This window comes from Corythoichthys intestinalis, chromosome 18, assembly GCF_030265065.1.
Source record: "Corythoichthys intestinalis isolate RoL2023-P3 chromosome 18, ASM3026506v1, whole genome shotgun sequence".
Lineage (NCBI taxonomy): Eukaryota > Metazoa > Chordata > Actinopteri > Syngnathiformes > Syngnathidae > Corythoichthys > Corythoichthys intestinalis.
The window spans coordinates 34,062,287-34,079,729 of NC_080412.1; the positions used below are offsets into that span (position 1 = coordinate 34,062,287).

The following is a 17,443-nucleotide window of genomic DNA, read 5'->3' on the forward strand; positions in this document are numbered from 1 at the left end:
CAAAGACGAATGTTAGCCTAGGCTAAGCTGGGAGAGCAGCTTTGTCGAGATTTTATGTCTCACAGCCGCTGAGAGAGAGAGACAAGCTTGAATGAAGGGGGGAAAGAAAAAGAATCGCGTCAAAGATCGCTAATTGAGAAAGGAGGTCTCACTCCTCACTTTAAAAAAAAAAAATTTTTTTTAGATGAAACCTTTCCTCAACAATATTTACATTTTAACATTGATAAAACTAACTTATACATTTTTAACTAACTTATTAACTTATGAATTCTTTGTTCTTTTTAACACAAAGGCATGGCATCATGTAGACTAGAGTTGACACAGTGGCTGAAAATGGCGAAACTTCACTTGAGCTTCCCCCCTCAAAAAAAGTCATACAGTATATATTTTTAATTTTATTTAGAAGTCTTTTTACTTTTTATAGCAATTATTTTTGTTCTTACTCTAATATTGAGCTGTGGCTGTGGGTATAGTCTAGGTTCTATTTATTTTAATTTTATATAAAATATTTGTTATTTTGTGTTAATTTATTTATTTTCACATTATATTCATGTTCCAATTTACAAATATGTTTTGAAAAAAAATCCTGTTCAATGGAATTTTAAAAAAAATATTTTTTTTTTTAAAAACCCATACATCTCAAAATTTTGGAGCTATAATTGCAATACCGTGAAACCGCGGTATTTTTGCTCACGGTTATCGTACCGTGAAAATCTCATACCGGCACATGCCTAGTGTGTGGAGGAAAAATGGAACGACTCACCAACATCAACGCCTTATCCCCACCGTGAAGCATGGTGGAGGGAGCATCATGATTTGGGGCTGTTTTGCTGCCACAGGGCCTGGAAAACTTACAACCATTAATGGAAAAATGAATTCAAAAGTTTATCGGGATCTTTTGCTGGAAAACCTAAGGCCGTCTGTCAGACAATTGAAGGTAAAAGGAGGATGGATGCTGCAACAAGACAATGATCCAAAACATAGATGTAAATCAACTTTAGAATGGTTTGAGAAGAACAAAATACACGTTCTGGAGTAGCCAAGTCAAAGTCCCGACTTGAACCCCATTGAGATGCTGTGGCATGACCGAAAGACAGCGATTTATGCCAGACATCTGAGGAATCTGACTGAACTACAGCAGTTTTGTAGAAAAGAATGGGACAAGATTAGTCCTGATCGATGTGCCAGACTGATCCGCACCTACAGAAAGTGTCTGGCTGAAGTTATTGCTGCAGAAGTGGGGGTGGGGGCAAAAAATATTAAATTTGATTATTCACTTACTTATTTTTACCCCTTCTTTCATTGTTTTCATGCTATCCACATTAGAATATGAAAATCTATAAATGTTTGGGTGGTTTGTTGGTTTAAGTTAAAGCAGACACTGTTTTTTCATCTGTGCGATTTCGACAAAGATCAGATCACATTTGATGGTGATTTCATGCAGAAATGTGAGAAATTCCAAAAGGTTCAGATACTTATAAAGAACAGGGATGGTGGATTCACATTGTAAGCTTAATCCATTCCAAATCCAAAAATTAAAAGCACACATTTCAAGATTTTATTTTATTACTTTTTTTAATAAGTTGTCTCGTACAATTTAATGCCAAATCTGGAACAAGATCTGACAGTGAACTAGGGTGAGAGGACACTGGGGGAACAAACAAATATGTCCATTGGCTGCCCTTCAGATGCTCCTTCATCTGTTTTATGTAGGTCAGACTATTGAGCCTGTTGTGATATATCCACACTCCTCTCAAAAATGTGATTTAAAAAAAAAAGAAGAGCTCACTTTGCAAGATGCACTGAACGTATTTACATGAAATTTTGCACAGAGCTGAAAATATGTATACATAGTATACAGTACAGCCCATATCATATCAGTCACTTATTTCTTTTGCTGTACAAAGTGCAAAAGTTGATTTAAAAAAAAAAAAAAAAAATCAAAGTATGACTATAACAGGATCCATCCTGTGGTGAGATGTTGTATTCGACAATGTGGGTCCTTTGGGGAATATAACAAGACTATACAGTAATATATTAACAGGAGTTACCAGAGTGGACATAACAAGTGGTTGTGTATCTTTAGCAATTAACTGATGGCACAACTGAGGCACATGGCTTTCTTTTTTTAATGACGCGGTAGTGGGTAAAAGGTGCAATCGTTAACCAAAACACCTTTTTTTTTTTTTTTTTTTGTAGATGAAAGAAAAATACTCAATTGTGATTTGAAAATTGAACCCCTCCTCCCTTTCATTGTTTTAATGGACCTGGCGGGCCACAGAAATCTTTTACCGTGAACATAAAAAAATAAACATTTAACAAAATATGACATGGGTTCCAGACTCATAAGATAAATTGCCTACTAATATAATACATATTTATATAGTGTATATGTTAAGTTACAGTTAAAATAACTGAACCTTTTAGCTTCCTAGCAACTTTGTGGTGTGTTTTGTTGACAGAAGTGGTTTACTTTAAATGGTGGGGAAAAAAACATTGCACCACCTATTTTTTGGTCTTTAATCTATGTGTCTGGTGATGCAATAGAGAGTGTGTGGAAATGTGCTGTTGGCTTAAAAGGGAAGTTCAGAATTTTTGACATGAGGCTTAATGTTCGAGTTCGCGGAGGTTTAATTAGTCGGTGGAGTTGAGTTCAACAAATTCTGTGCCGTTTTTCAGTTATATGTTGATTTCAGGGCTCCGGAGTGGCTAAGCTAGCGCAAGTCAATGGTGCCTGCTTAGTAGTGGTGTGAACAATAATCGATGCGGCGTTGCATCCCGATGCGGGGCATGGACGATTCGATTCGATGCGGGCAACAAGCCAAATCGATTCAGCGCATTTTAAAATATATAAGTACGTTCAAAAATCTTCCCTGCGCAATTCCGGTGATGCAATGGATTTGGTTTCCCCATTTGTATTATTCTCATGTTTCATTTTTTACACACCGCATAACTCTGGTCAAGTTTCCCACCAACCTCGTAGAAGCCAAAATGTCTCCAGATGTCTGCTTTCAATGTCTTAGGTGCATCAATAATCTTTCTCGCTCCCTCTTTCTTCGCTTCAGCCATTGTTATGTTATGTCCTATCTCTTAGAGCAGGGGTTTTCAACCCAGTCCTCAAGGCACACTGTGGGTCCTGGTTTTTGTTCCAGCCGATCCAGCAGAGACAGTTGAACCAATGAGGCTTCTGCTAAAACAAGCCACACCTGACTGCAATCAACTGATTGCACTTGTAAAACACCAGATTGGGGAAAAAGTGTTGTCATCTTGTTTGGTAAGAATGAAATCCTGCACCCACAGTGTGCCTTAGTGGAATAGGTTGGGAACCCCTGTCTTAGAGGTTAGAGGTGGTGCGCGAACCCGAAAGGGTCGGATCGGGCCCAAAATGTCATTCACGTTCGGGTCGGGTCGGGCCGCCGCGCCGGACTAATAAATTATTTTTTAAAAAATGGGATAAAACCGAGAGCAGGCTCTCTGTATTGTGCATTTGCTTGTGCACACACATGAACGCAGTGGCGCCGCCCGCTTTTTCTTCTTCTTCTCCTCCACTGTGGCGCTTGCGATTCGTTACGAAAGACACTTTTATTTATGCACACAAAGGCAACACAAATGTGATCCTTTTGAATCTTCTCCTCTGTGTGTCTGCAAAATCGCATGTTTTCTTTTTTTTTTATATTAAACTTTCCCAGCATTATTTCGTTTTGTAAATGCTTTTATAATGATCATAAAAATATGTAGACTATTTAAACATTAAGAAAACTTGGGGGTTTTTTTCTGCCAACTGAGAATTCGTTACAAAAGACACTTTTTTTATGCACACAAAGGCAACACAAATGTGATCCTTTTGAATCTTCTCTGTGTGTCCGCAAAGTCGCATGTTTTTTTTTTTTTTATATTAAACTTTCCCAGCGTTATTTCGTTGTGTAAATGCTTTTATAATGATTATAAAAATATGTAGACTATTTAAAGAAAACTATTTAAGAAAACTTGCGTTTTTTTCTGCCAACTCGAAGAAATGAAAATAAATTGCTGCTACTGCATTTTTTTTTTCGCGTCACTCCAAGCCGGGTCAGGCTTCAATACCAGCGGGCCGTGTCGGGTCAGGCTGGATTTTTTAGGCCCGATCTAACCTCTACTATCTTTCTGCTCTCTCGATTGCAAAAAACTGATATTTCCTCATGTTGAAACAGATTGTTATGGCTGCTAAAATGCTGCTGCACTTCAGTTTAATTCATTATTTTTTATTGTTATGTGGTAGTTACTGATTGCATTTCTAAGTTGATTGCACATATACTGGACTGTCTCAGGAAATTAGAATACACAATATTCTAATTTTTTGAGACAGTCCTGTGTATATATACAGGACTGTCTCAGGAAATTAGAATACACAATATTCTAATTTCCTGACTGTCTCAGGAAATTAGAATATTGTCTACATTTGCCTACATTTTACTTTTGTTCTACACTGCAATTTAGTTGATGTTTTGTTTGCAACTGAACTGATCCCTGGATTGATATTGCGATAAAGATGCTGCTGCACTACAATATTTTCTTTGTCCTTTTCTTTAATATTTACTTGAATATTTTTGTTGATGGGTCGTTATGACTAAAATACAGTGATTGTTATTACTGATTTTGCACAGGAGTTCAGATGTTGCACTGTGTGAAAGGCTGCTAATGTGTGTAAAAAAAAAAAAAAAAAAGAAAGCCCTGGTCTCATTCAAAGCACCAATTAAATGCTGTGATCTGTTTTTTTTTTTTTTTTTAATAATCTATACATCTGAAAGTATTTTCATTTGACTTCAACCAGGAGTGACACAAGAGCCAATAAAAAGTTGTTTAATGTCTGACCGCTTGTGTTGCCTCATGATTCACGAAAAATATGCTTTGCTTTAGAATTTTAATGCATCCCAGGCTTTAAGGCATCGTGATGCATTGCCGAATCGAACCGAATCGAATCGTGACTCTCTGAATCGAATCGAATCGAATCGTGGCCCTCCAAATCGTAATCGAATCGAATCGTGAGGGCAGTGCCGATGCACACCTCTACTGCTTAGCATACCAATCAAAAACAACATATGCACGCATTCGAATCTCTGATGACCTATGCAATCAATAGTGTTGGCTCTGTTTTCAGGATAAAGTTATTAGGATTTACCATTGGATGTCAATAATTGTAGTATGAACAGCAACATTTGAGTGATATCACATTGTTTTTTTTTTTTCATCCCAGACGGCACTCTCTATTGTGGTCGCATTACTCATCTAAAAAAAAAAATAGTCCCTTCTTTAGAATGAAATGAATTACGGCACTTTGGCGTGACATAGTTTTGGCCGCATGAGAGTTTCGAACAATGATTTGCATTTTGAATTTATTACATTTGTTACATCTGGTAATATCATTTTTTTTAATTGGCATGCTAAGTAGGCACCATTGACTTACGCTAGCTTAGCCACTCCGGAGCCCTGAAACTAACAAATAACTGACAAACTGCACGGAATTTGTTTAAATCAACTCCACCAACTGATTAAAATCCGCGCTGACCCGAAGATTAAGCCTAATGTCAAAAATTCTTAACTTTAAGTTCAATGAGGATAAGTTTTCAAGTCTTTAGCAAGGCTTTAGTTTACAGAAGTCCAGCTCCTGTGGTTTGCGTAAGCCACTGCAGTGGTCCCTGGGAAGCATATGTCCCGTTTGGGCTTTACAGTGCAGCGGTCGTCTCTTAAAGCCTTTCCCGCAGCTTGTGGAACAAGACGACCACTCTCCGGCGTGCCACCCCGGGCAAGGGTCTCCGCAGGCTCTGGTGGCTGGCGGTCTTTTGGAAGGATCGCAGTTCAATCCCGGTTTTCCGTCCGTCTTCAAACATTGCACCATCCGCCGTTGGAAACCGTTGCCGCAGCTCACCGAGCACTCGTCCCAGCTCGCTGATGTCCAGTTCTCGAGGAGAGGCTGCTCTTTGCTGTAAGGTTTCTTCAAGTTTGCGACTGGCGTCTCCTTAACGTTATCATCAGTAAGAACACTGTTGTGCGATTTTTCACGGTCCTCCACCTTTACGGTTTTGTCCTCTTTGTTGTTCATGCGAGCTATGTAGAAGGAGTACCGTATGCGAGGCGGCGTCAAATTGCCAGCACATAGCACTTCCACAGTGAGCATCTCCCCCAAGGGATTTACAGACTGTAGAGTCTCTGAAAGGCCAGTGGTGCCGCTGTAGCGCAGCAGACTGCCCTTCACGATGATGTCTCTCTCCCCGGCGGACACCACGTAGTCGCCGTTAAGAAGGTACTGCCCATTGCTGTTCTTGACCGCCAAGTAGTTGTCGTCACCCAACATGCCTTGGTATCCGCGCTGACGGATGTCTACGTTGGTAGCGCCTACTGGCAACATCACAACAAAGTTGTAGCCATGCCTGCGAACAAAAATTAAACACACGGTCAATGAGGTGTCTTATCGAACGATGAAACACGGGTAAACCTCAACCATGACAGACAGAATGTGGAAAAAAAACAGAAAATCCCATGGTTTGATTTTTAAAGAATTTATTTACAAATTAGAGTGATAATAAGTATTTCGTCACCTACAAACAAGCAAGATTTCTGGCTGTCAAAGAGGTCTAACTTCTTTTAACGACATCTAATGAGGCTCCACTTGGCACCTGTTTTAACTCATTATCGGTATAAAAGACACCTGTCCACAACCTCAGTCAGTCACACTCCAAACTCCACTATGCCCAAGACCAAAGAGCTGTCGAAGGACACCAGAGACGAAATTGTAGACCTGCACCAGGCTGGGAAGACTGAATCTGCAATAGGTAAAACGCTTGGTGTAAAGAAATCAACTGTGGGAGAGTTATTAGAAAATGGAAGACATACAAGACCACTGATAATCTCCCTCGATCTGGGGCTCCATGCAAGATCTCACCCCATGGCGTCAAAATGATAACAAGAACAGTGAGCAAAAATCCCAGAACCACACATGGGGACCTAGTGGATGACCTACAGAGAGCTGGGACCACAGTAACAAAGGCTATTATGAGTAACACAATGCGCCGCCAGGGACTCAGATCCTGCACTGCCAGACGTGTCCCCCTGCTGAAGAAAGTACACGTCCAGGCCCGTCTGCGGTTCGCTACTTAGCATTTGGATGATCCAGAAGAGGACTGTGAGAATGTGTTATGGTCAGATGAAACCAAAATAGTGAAACATTTTGGTAGAAACACAGGTTGTCGTGTTTGGAGGAGAAAGAATACTGAATTGCATCCGAAGAACACCATACCCACTGTGAAGCATGGGGGTGGAAAGATCATGCTTTGGGGCTGTTTTTCTGCAAAGGGACCAGGATGACTGATCTGTGTAAAGAAAGAATGAATTGGGCCATGTATTGAGATATTTTGAGTGAAAATCTCCTTCCATCAGCAAGGGCATTGAAGATGAGACGTGGCTGGGTCTTTCAGCATGACAATGATCCCAAAAACACACACAGCCAGGGCAACAAAGGAGTGGCTTCGTAAGAAGCATTTCAAGGTCCTGGAATGGCCTAGCCAGTCTCCAGATCTCAACCCCATAGAAAATCTGTGGAGGGAGTTGAAAGTCCGTGTTGCCCAACGACAGCCCCAAAACGTCACTGCTCTAGAGGAGATCTGCATGGAGGAATGGGCCAAAATACCAACAACTGTGTGTGAAAAGCTTGTGAAGAGTTACAGAAAGCGTTTGGCCTCCATTATTGCCAACAAAGGGTACATAACAAAGTATTGAAATGAACTTTTGGTACTGACCAAATACTTATTTTCCACCATGATTTGCAAATAAATTCTTTAAAAATCAAACAATGTGATTTTCTGGTTTTTTTTTTCCACATTCTGTCTCTCATGGTTGAGGTTTACCCATGTTGACAATTACAGGCCTCTCTAGTATTTTCAAGTGGGAGACCTTGCACAATTAGCGGTTGACTAAATACTTATTTGCCCCACTGTACATACGTACTGATCACAATATAAGCCTTAACAACTGGGCAGGCTCTCTGGGAACACGTCACAGGCAGCACAGTACCGTAGTCTTCTGTGCAAAGCGTCAGTCAATTTCAACACATGCTAATTGGTCCTGTGAAAAATAATGAAAACCGGACAGTTTCACTAATTTAAAAAAACGCCACCAGATGCCCGGGCAGGATGTAAAAAGTGGATATGTCCGGGCAAAAGAGGACCTTTGGTCACCCTAACATAAATCAAGAAAAACTGCCTTCAAATAATGTTTTGAACATTATCTATTCTTGAATTAAGAACATTTCTGACATTTCAAAGCTTTTTGTAAAACTGAATATACAAATTTATTGCTTAAAATAAATCCGTCACGCTTTCCAGCTAGCTATTTTACTTATTTCTAATAGATTTACTCTGAAAACAAGGGAATTTAACTAGTTTTAAGGAGGTGTGTTTTTGCAGTGTACTCACAGAGGTTTGGTAAAGAGTCCTGAGACCTTTTTACAGCTTTTGTTGTCACCTCCGCAGACCCCGCATTTGTTAAACTTCTTGGTTGATCCAATTTTTCCATCACAGCCAGCCTTGATGCATTTTCCTTGAACGCACACTCCTGTTGAGTCTGGTGAGCATGGTGTTCCGTCCACAACCTGCGGTGTAGACAACATTCACTATGTTAGGGAAGACCATTCATTAAAAAGCACCCACAATCTGCTACTTCATTTGGGTCGTTTTTACGTCGTATGGTCATATTTTTAGTTGTTATTATTACATTGCCATCATTTCTAAAAGCTGATATTCATGTAGTTCCACACACCCATGGTAGAGGATGTGGTGTAAAATGATATCTGGTTCAGATGTTTCAAACAAGTATGCAGCTGCTCGATGATTCAGTGCTACACGTCCCCTGAGTGCTCTTGTCCTCTTAACTCAATATGATCTAGTGTGAACTTTCTCTCACGGCTGCTCACACTCACTCCACACCCATATTATCTCACGATGATAAACACCCTCCTTCTACTCCTCTCCATGGTCCCATGCAATGCTGTTCTCCCTCAGAGGATTTCATGAATTCACATTGCTCGCAAATGAAATCACTTTCAGCCGCATAGTTCAAATGACTGGGATGATCCCTGATGCGGACTGGTGACAACAAATATATTTATCATTTTTTCCAATCCAACTTAATAGATAGGCTTAAGATTTTAGATTAATTTTAGAAAATACATTTAAAAAAACACCTGTTAAAGAGAGGCAACGAGAGAAAGCATCAATTACGGTAGACATTGTAAAATGTAAGAAGAAATAAACGGATACTATTTGCAATTGAATACTACATGGGAAGGGAACTGGCACAGCTGTTACCGTCAATGTTTGGCATGTAAGAGAAGATATTGGAGAATGTGGTTACAACTAGAGATGTGGTCCGATCACTTCATTTTCGAAGTATCGGAATCGGCAAAAAAATATCGGCCATGCCTTTTTTTTAATATATATATATTTATTTAATCAAATCGTTTTCTAATTGTATTTAACATTACAGACATAATATGTTTCACTCTTCCAGAGTCTTTAGTTTAGGCTTAAGGTAGGGTTATCAAATTTATCCTAATAACGGCAGTAATTCATTTTTTAAAAAATGTATCACGGTAAAATATTTAACGCAATTAATGCATGTGCTGAACGACCCACTCACGCATTGTCGCGCTCAATCTGTAATGGCGCCCTTTTACCTATAGAGAGAGGTAAAAGGCAGCGTAAAATGTGTAGAGTGAATTTTGGCAGCCTTTGGAGCCTTTTTATAATTGGCTAAAACCTTACAATCCCTCTCCCAATGATTAGAAATATCATGGGAAGCAATGTGGGGAAGCAAGGTAGCAATTGATCTTTATCTTAACACCTGATGTTATTTGCCAACGCAGAGACGATATATCAATTGATAGCACTATGCACAGTCATGGTTCCACTTCCCATCATGCATTTGGCCATGACTACAGTATCATTTACTGAAAGCTCAACAAATACACTAGATGGCAATATTTAGTCACAATATACAAAGTCACAAGTCTTTCTATCTGCGGATCCCTCTCACAGAAAGAATGTTAATAATGTAAATGCCATCTTGAGGATTTATTGTCATAATAAACATATACAGTACTTATGTACTGTATGTTGAATGTATATATTCGTCCAAGTTTTATTCATTTTTTTCTTAATGCTTTGCCAAAATGTATATGATCGGGAAAAATTATCAGGAATGATTGGAATTGAATCGGGAGCAAAAAAAAGCAATCGAATCGGGAAATATCGGGATCGTCAGATACTCAAAGTAAAACGATCGGATCGGGAGCAAAAAAACATGATCGGAAAAACCCTAGTTACAACTACTGTGTTGGAGAAAAGTGTGGCATGTCCTAGTTAAATATTCTTATGTTTCTCACTTCATTTCTCTCTCAACTGGCCTCAGCAAGAGACACTTGCTGTTTGTCAAGGTTACATACATTACTCTTCTTGATCTTCTTGAAAATTCCAATACAGTGGTACCCAGTGGTGTCAATCTTACTTTAAAAAAGTAATTAATTACAGTTACAAATTACTTCTCCCAAAAAGTAATTGCGTTAGTAACTCAGTTACCTGAATGTAAGAGTAATTAGTCACTTGGCAAAGTAACTGGTGATAATTTTCATGGCCCCCCCCCCTCAAAAAAAGGTTAAAAAAATAAAAAGTTACTTAGGTTCGCTAGGAAAGTTCTCTACAACAGAGCCTTCCTGAGAAGCGGCTGTTTACTAACGCATCTACACTCACCGACCACTTTATTAGGTACACCTGTCCAACTGCTCGTTAACACTTAATTTCTAATCAGCCAATCACATGGAGGCAACTCAGTGCATTTAGGCATATAGACATGGTTTAAGACAATCTCCTGCAGTTCAAACCGAGCATCAGTATGGGAAAGAAAGGTGATTTGAGTGACTTTGATTGTTGCATGGTTGTTGGTGCCAGAAGGGCTGGTCTGAGTATTTCAGAAACTGCTGATCTACCGGGATTTTCACGCACAACCATCTCTAGGGTTTACAGAGAATGGCCCAAAAAAGAAAAAATATCCAGTGAATGCCTTGTTGATGCCAAAGGGCAGAGGAGAATGGCCAGGCTGGTTCGAGCTGATAGAAAGGCAACTGTGACTTAAATAACCACTCGTTACAACCAAGGTAGGCAGAAGAGCATCTCTGAACGCACAGTATGTTGAACTTTGAGGCAGACGGGCTACAGCAGCAGAAGACCACGCCGGGTGCCACTCCTTTCAGCTAAGAACAGGAAACTGAGGCTACAATTTGCACAAGCTCATCGAAATTGGACATTAGAAGCTTGGAAAAACGTTGCCTGGTCTAAAGAGTCTCGATTTCTGCTGCGACATTCGGATGGTAGAGTCTGAATTTGGCGTCAACAACATGAAACCACGGATCCGTCCTGCCTTGTATCAACAGTTCAGGCTGGTGGTGGTTGTGTAATGGTGTGGGGAATACTTTCCTGGCACTCTTTGGGCCCCTTGGTACCAATTGAGCATCCTTGGAACGCCACAGCCTACCTGAGTATTGTTCCTGACCATGTCCATCCCTTTATGACCCCAATGTACCCAACTTCTAATGGCTACATTCAGCAGGATAATGCGCCATGTCATAAAGCTGGAATCATCTCAGACTGGTTTCTTGAACATGACAATGAGTTCACGGTACTCAAATGCCCTCCACAGTCACCAGATCTCAATCCAATAGAGCATCTTTGGGATTTGGTGGAAAGGGAGATTCACATCATGGATGTGCAGCCGACAAGTCTGCACCAACTGTGTGATGCCATCATGTAAATATGGACCAAACTCTCTGAGGAATGCTTCCAGCACCTTGTTGAATCTATGCCACGAAGAATTGAGGCAGTTCTGAAGGCAAAAGGGGGCCGGTGAGTGTAGTTCTGTATTATACATGTTGCTAATGCAGCCGTGTCTGTCATTTGCATCTAGTTCTGTATATATGTGATATCTAAGGAAACATCATGTGGGCGTAGTTTGTAGGCTATCGGCTACAGTCAGGTATTAATGGAGCCACCTAGCATAGTACCATCGCGTTTGCAACGGCGTCGCACTCCCTTGCCTCCTCCCCACTCCTGGTCTGCTCTCTCGTCTCCGTGAGTCCATCTTTTTCAGACTTTTATCGCGTCAGTCAACCAACATCGCAACGCTTCGTAACGCACGCCTTTCCCGCCTCAGTAACGGTAATGGCGTTGCCAAGATGAGAAAAGTAATTAGTTAGATTGCTCACTACTGAAGAAAATAACGCTGTTAGGAACGCCGTTATATTCTATCGCCGTTATTAACAACACTGGTGGTACCACCACATTAGAATTAGAATTTAATTCGTTCCTGGACCTGGTTTTAAAGTCGAAATGGTCGTATGTCGAGCGGGATTTTCACATAAGAATACATTATAATTCGATTAATTCGTTCCACAGCCAAAAAACCTACGCTATCCTTAAAGGGTACCACGAATAGAAAGACATGTAATTCTTAAAAGATAAATATAAGTATGAGTTATAACAATTTGATATTAAAACCCCTCTCGCTTTCGTTTGAATAAAATTTGTAAAATTAACTAGTTGGTCGCCATTGTTGTTGACAAAGCAATGCACTCTGGGCGGTGACGTCACTGGGCGCCTGAAAGGGAACCGCAACTGAAAAGAAAGTGGGGCGGGTTTGACTACGGAATTAAAAAACGGTTCTCACTTCAGACACCAAGCAGACAACAATAACATAAGGAGTGCGTACAATGGTTTATTGATCACACAAAAAACACGTGATCACGAAAAAGGAGACACAAAAAGGGTCTGTGACAGTAGGTCGGTATCAATAAAATTTAAAAAAATTCTATAAACGAGGGAAAACCGCTGTGACGGACAGACAAATGTAAAAAAACAAGGCAATGATGCAACTGAGGGATATACAAACTGTCAAATGGCGGCAACGCAATATATCGGCAAGCCGCCTGGGATCGGTGTAAAGACACTGCTGATAAGCTGGAGTTGAATGCAGGTACGACGTTGGGAACTCCCACGTCTCTGTAATAAAACAATCTGACCAGCGGCAGAATGCGACAAAATCATGCCAGTCGTCATTCTAGCTTCGCTTGCTAGCTAGCACAGCTATTCTCCCAGTCCAGGCCAACTGCGTCATCACCCCCAGCGTGCATTGTGCGCATAAAACATCGCGCCCTCCGTAGGTCAAAATACTAAAAAATTAACTGGAAGCCAGTGGAGCGATGACAGCACGGGAGTAATATGTTCACGTCTGGGTTAAACATCGAGCAGCAGCATTTTGAACAAGTTGCAGACGATAAATAGAGAACTTGGGAAGACCAACTTAAAGTGCATTGCAGTAATCCAGTCTTGAGCTTATAAAGACATAAATTGCTTTTTCAAGTTCGTGGCGACTAAGAAAAGGCTTCACTTTGGCCAAGAGACAAGCTAGAAAAAACTTGCTCTTACAACAGAAACAGTGTTGTTTTTGGCAGCCATTTTAATTTTCGTCTTTGTCTTTTTTGGACGAAAATACTTATTAGTCTTAGTCATATTTTAGTCATTTCAAAATGTGTTCGTTTTCGTCTAATCAACGAAAACTCAGACGAATTTTGTTTAGTTTTATTCGACAATTTTCACAATGTTTTTGTCTATTAACAGTATATTATTTGCAATTAATTAAACTTCCCTGGACGCCATGACCTGTATTTAAAATGTTTTCCAAGAGTTTAAGAAAACGCTGAGTCACTGCGCTAAATGCGAATGCTAACGCGAACGCTATGCTAACGCTACAAGTTAGTTTAGTGTGTGATGATCACTCTGCACAGACCTTTAAAGGCTAAAGCAATATGGCATAGCCAAGATAAGAAACTTACCATGCAGCACCTAACACGTTTCACAAGAGGAGCCTAGAATAGGCACTTGCTTAAGCCTGTGTGTGGGGTGAGGGGGGGTGCAGCACGTCACATGAGTGACACGACCAAGCACTGCTAAATGCGTTCTAACTACACATACAATAAGAATATCACACACAGTGTGAATTTATGACGGAAACTATAGCAAATTTTCATCTCGTTCTCGTGTCATCAGACGACAACTGGCATCAATCTTGTTATGTTTTAGTATCCCAAGACACAGCGCGTCATTGTATGGTCATCGTCATAAAAAAATTGTTCGTTGGCGAAATATTTTCGTTGTCGTTGACGAAAAACAACACAGAACAGAACTATTCTGTTTTTCAAAGTCATCATGTGTTGAGAAAAATAGCGAGTCAAATTTTACATTGGATGTCGAAAGGATCATATCTCGATGTGATCGTATGTCGTGGTACCATTGTATATGCAGGATGTCACAACGAACGACTTTTTTACTTCGATGGAAATAAACAGCTTCGTAAGTCTTTTGTCCATTGACTGTGTTCAATATAACTTCTTACCTTAGGTGCCATGACGTAGAAATAGCCGGTTCCATTTGCTCTGCAGATGAGTTTACATCTGTCATCGACACTCACTCCGGAGTACTTGGGTACCCACACAACAGAGGGGGCGATATGGTTGCTGCTGAAACCCCGCCCGCTGGATTCACACTGCTCTTCGCGGTAAGTTTTACCTGCACAGTAAGGGGAAAGTGGTGCAAATAAGATCAAGAATTGGAACCCACTTGAGAAATACGCTTGATGTAATTTCCTGTTTCGGAGCAATTCAAACCTGTATCAGGGCAGCGGTTTAGGTTGCAGGAGCGGTATTTGACCCGAACTCCTTGGCAGTATTTCCCCCCATTGGAAGGAACCGGGTTGTTACATTCTCTTTTAGCCAGTTGGACGCCACCTCCGCATGTCCGTGAGCATGTACCAAACGTAGCCCACTTACCCCAGCGACCGTCCACCTTGAAAATGCATGAACAAGAAAAGTTGTTTTTTTTTTCTCCAAATGGTATTACTGTACTGTCGTACAATTTGAAGCTTTGCCTTACTTTCAAAGTTTGGTCCTCCTTGGGAGAGCAGATCCCTCGGTCACAAAAATTGCCACTGCCGCAAGGGGTCCCATCCGCCCAAGGGAAGTGACGAGTCATACACACCAAATGGCCGTTGGACTTTCCTGTGCACCACAGGCGAATGCATGGCGGCTGCATGAAGGGACAGGGCTGTGAACCTTCGCCAAAGGCCAGCTCACACTGACGCTCGAGGTTGTAGGATACTCCGGGAAGTACATTTGGGAGGCCTAATGGTTTATGAGGCTGGTCCAGCAAACATTCCCCTGGAAGAGGTTCCCAAAATCAGTTCTCTTTAACAACATCACATGCACACATTTTTTTCCACCAGATTGCTGTTAGACTGCAAGGGAAGCTCGGCTTCCCCCAAAATGTCATAAAATAAGTGCTCAAATGTATAGTGTTGTGTGTGCATGTCATTGACTAAATACGCGTTGCAACGTTCAGAATTAGCTTCTTATCACGAGGTATGATGCGGCTTTTCAGATTCACAGTCCTTTAAACAGTGTGGACGCTGTGCGTTTCCAGAGTTATGAGTGCATCGTTCCACTAGAATAGAATAGAATAGAATAGAATAGAATAGAATAGAATAGAATAGAACGTCTTTATTGTCATTACACAAAGTGTCATGAGACAGCGAAACGAAACAAGTCCGTCCAACCGGGTATGTTGTCCCGGGCCTCAGGACCAGATGGGCCCCTAAATGACCTTTAATTTATTTTACTTTACATTCACATATTTATTTTGTATTTAAATCATAGTCTGACTAAATATGTTCTACTCCATATATAAATATTATATCATACTATATATATATACTATATATAATATACACACTCACCGGCCACTTTATTAGGTACACCTGCCCAACTGCTCGTTAACACTCAATTTCTAATCAGCCAATCACATGGCGGCAACTCAGTGCTTTAGACATGGTTTAAGACAATCGCTTGCAGTTCAAACCGAGCATCAGTATGGGGAAGAAAGGTGATTTGAGTTACTTTGAACGTGGCATGGTTGTTGGTGCCAGAAGGGCTGGTCTGAGTATTTCAGGAACTGCTGATCTCCTGGGATTTTCACACACAACCATCTCTAGGGTTTACAGAGAATGGTCCGAAAAAGAAAAAATATCCAATGAGCGGCAGTTCTGTGGGCGGAAATGCCTTGTTGATGCCAGAGGTCAGAGGAGAATGGCCAGACTGGTTCGAGCTGATAGAAAGGCAACAGTGACTCAAATAACCACCCGTTACAACCAAGTTGGCAGAAGAGCATCTCTGAACGCACAGTACGTCGAACTTTGAGGAAGATGGGCTACAGCAGCAGAAGACCACGCCGGGTGCCACTCCTTTCAGCTAGGAACAGGAAACTGAGGCTACAGTTTGCACAAGCTCATCGAAATTGGACAATAGAAGATTGGAAAAACGTTGCCTGGTCTAAAGAGTCTCGATTTCTACTGCGACATTCGGATGGTAGAGTCAGAATTTGGCGTCAACAACATGAAACCACGGATCCATCCTGCCTTGTATCAACAGTTCAGGCTGGTGGTGGGTGGTGTAATGGTGTGGGGAATACTTTCCTGGCACTCTTTGGGCCCCTTGGTACCAATTGAGCATCGTTGGAACGCCACAGCCTACCTGAGTATTGTTGCTGACCATGTCCATCCCTTTATGACCACAATGTACCCAACTTCTGATGGCTACTTTCAGCAGGATAATGCGCCATGTCATAAAGCTGAAATCATCTCAGGCTGGTTTCTTGAACATGACAATGAGTTCACTGGACTCAAATGGCCTCCACAGTCACCAGATCTCAATCCAATAGAGCATCTTTGGGATGTAGTGGAACGGGAGATTCGCATCATGGATGTGCAGCCGACAAATCTGCACCAACTGTGTAATGCTATCATGTCAATATGGACCAAACTCTCTGAGGAATGCTTCCAGCACTTTGTTGAATCTATGCCACGAAGAATTGAGGCAGTTCTGAAGGCAAAAGGGGGTCCAACCAGTTACTAGCATGCTGTACCTAATAAAGTGGCCAGTGAGTGTATATTATATATATATATATATATATATATATATATATATATATATATATATATATATATATATAGTATACAGTATAATATTATATACTTTTTTTTTTGTACTACGCCCCCTCCCCGCACAGTCTTTCGTAGCAGTGATTGGTTTTTGACCCCGCTCTGGCGCACTCAAGGCTACACTACGTACGTGAACAGAAGCGGGAAATTAAAATCTGTCATTGTTATAAACTCTAAACATGGCGAGTCGTCATTAATCGAGTGCGCAGAAAAGAAAAAAGAAAAAGAGATGAAGATCATAGAGGTGAACGAGAATTTTTTTTTTTTCTTGTCTTTGCCAGTGACTGTAGCTGGAGGAGAGTGAGCCTTCAGTAAA

The 17,443-nt window shown here is 40.9% G+C and overlaps 1 protein-coding gene across 1 annotated transcript in view; it reads right to left on the minus strand.

Moving 5' to 3' along the window:
* Positions 1-1,544: 1,544 nt before the first annotated feature.
* Positions 1,545-17,443, minus strand: part of LOC130906893 (A disintegrin and metalloproteinase with thrombospondin motifs 15-like) — a 33,967-nt gene continuing 18,068 nt past the window's right edge. Inside the window, exons 4-8 of the mRNA XM_057821575.1 lie at positions 15,009-15,292; positions 14,744-14,921; positions 14,473-14,645; positions 8,448-8,623; positions 1,545-6,407 (exon numbers count right to left, since the gene is read on the minus strand). Coding sequence (XP_057677558.1) covers positions 5,612-6,407; positions 8,448-8,623; positions 14,473-14,645; positions 14,744-14,921; positions 15,009-15,292 — 1,607 coding nt within the window. The 3' untranslated portion in view covers positions 1,545-5,611. The remainder of the gene's footprint in view (positions 6,408-8,447; positions 8,624-14,472; positions 14,646-14,743; positions 14,922-15,008; positions 15,293-17,443) is intronic.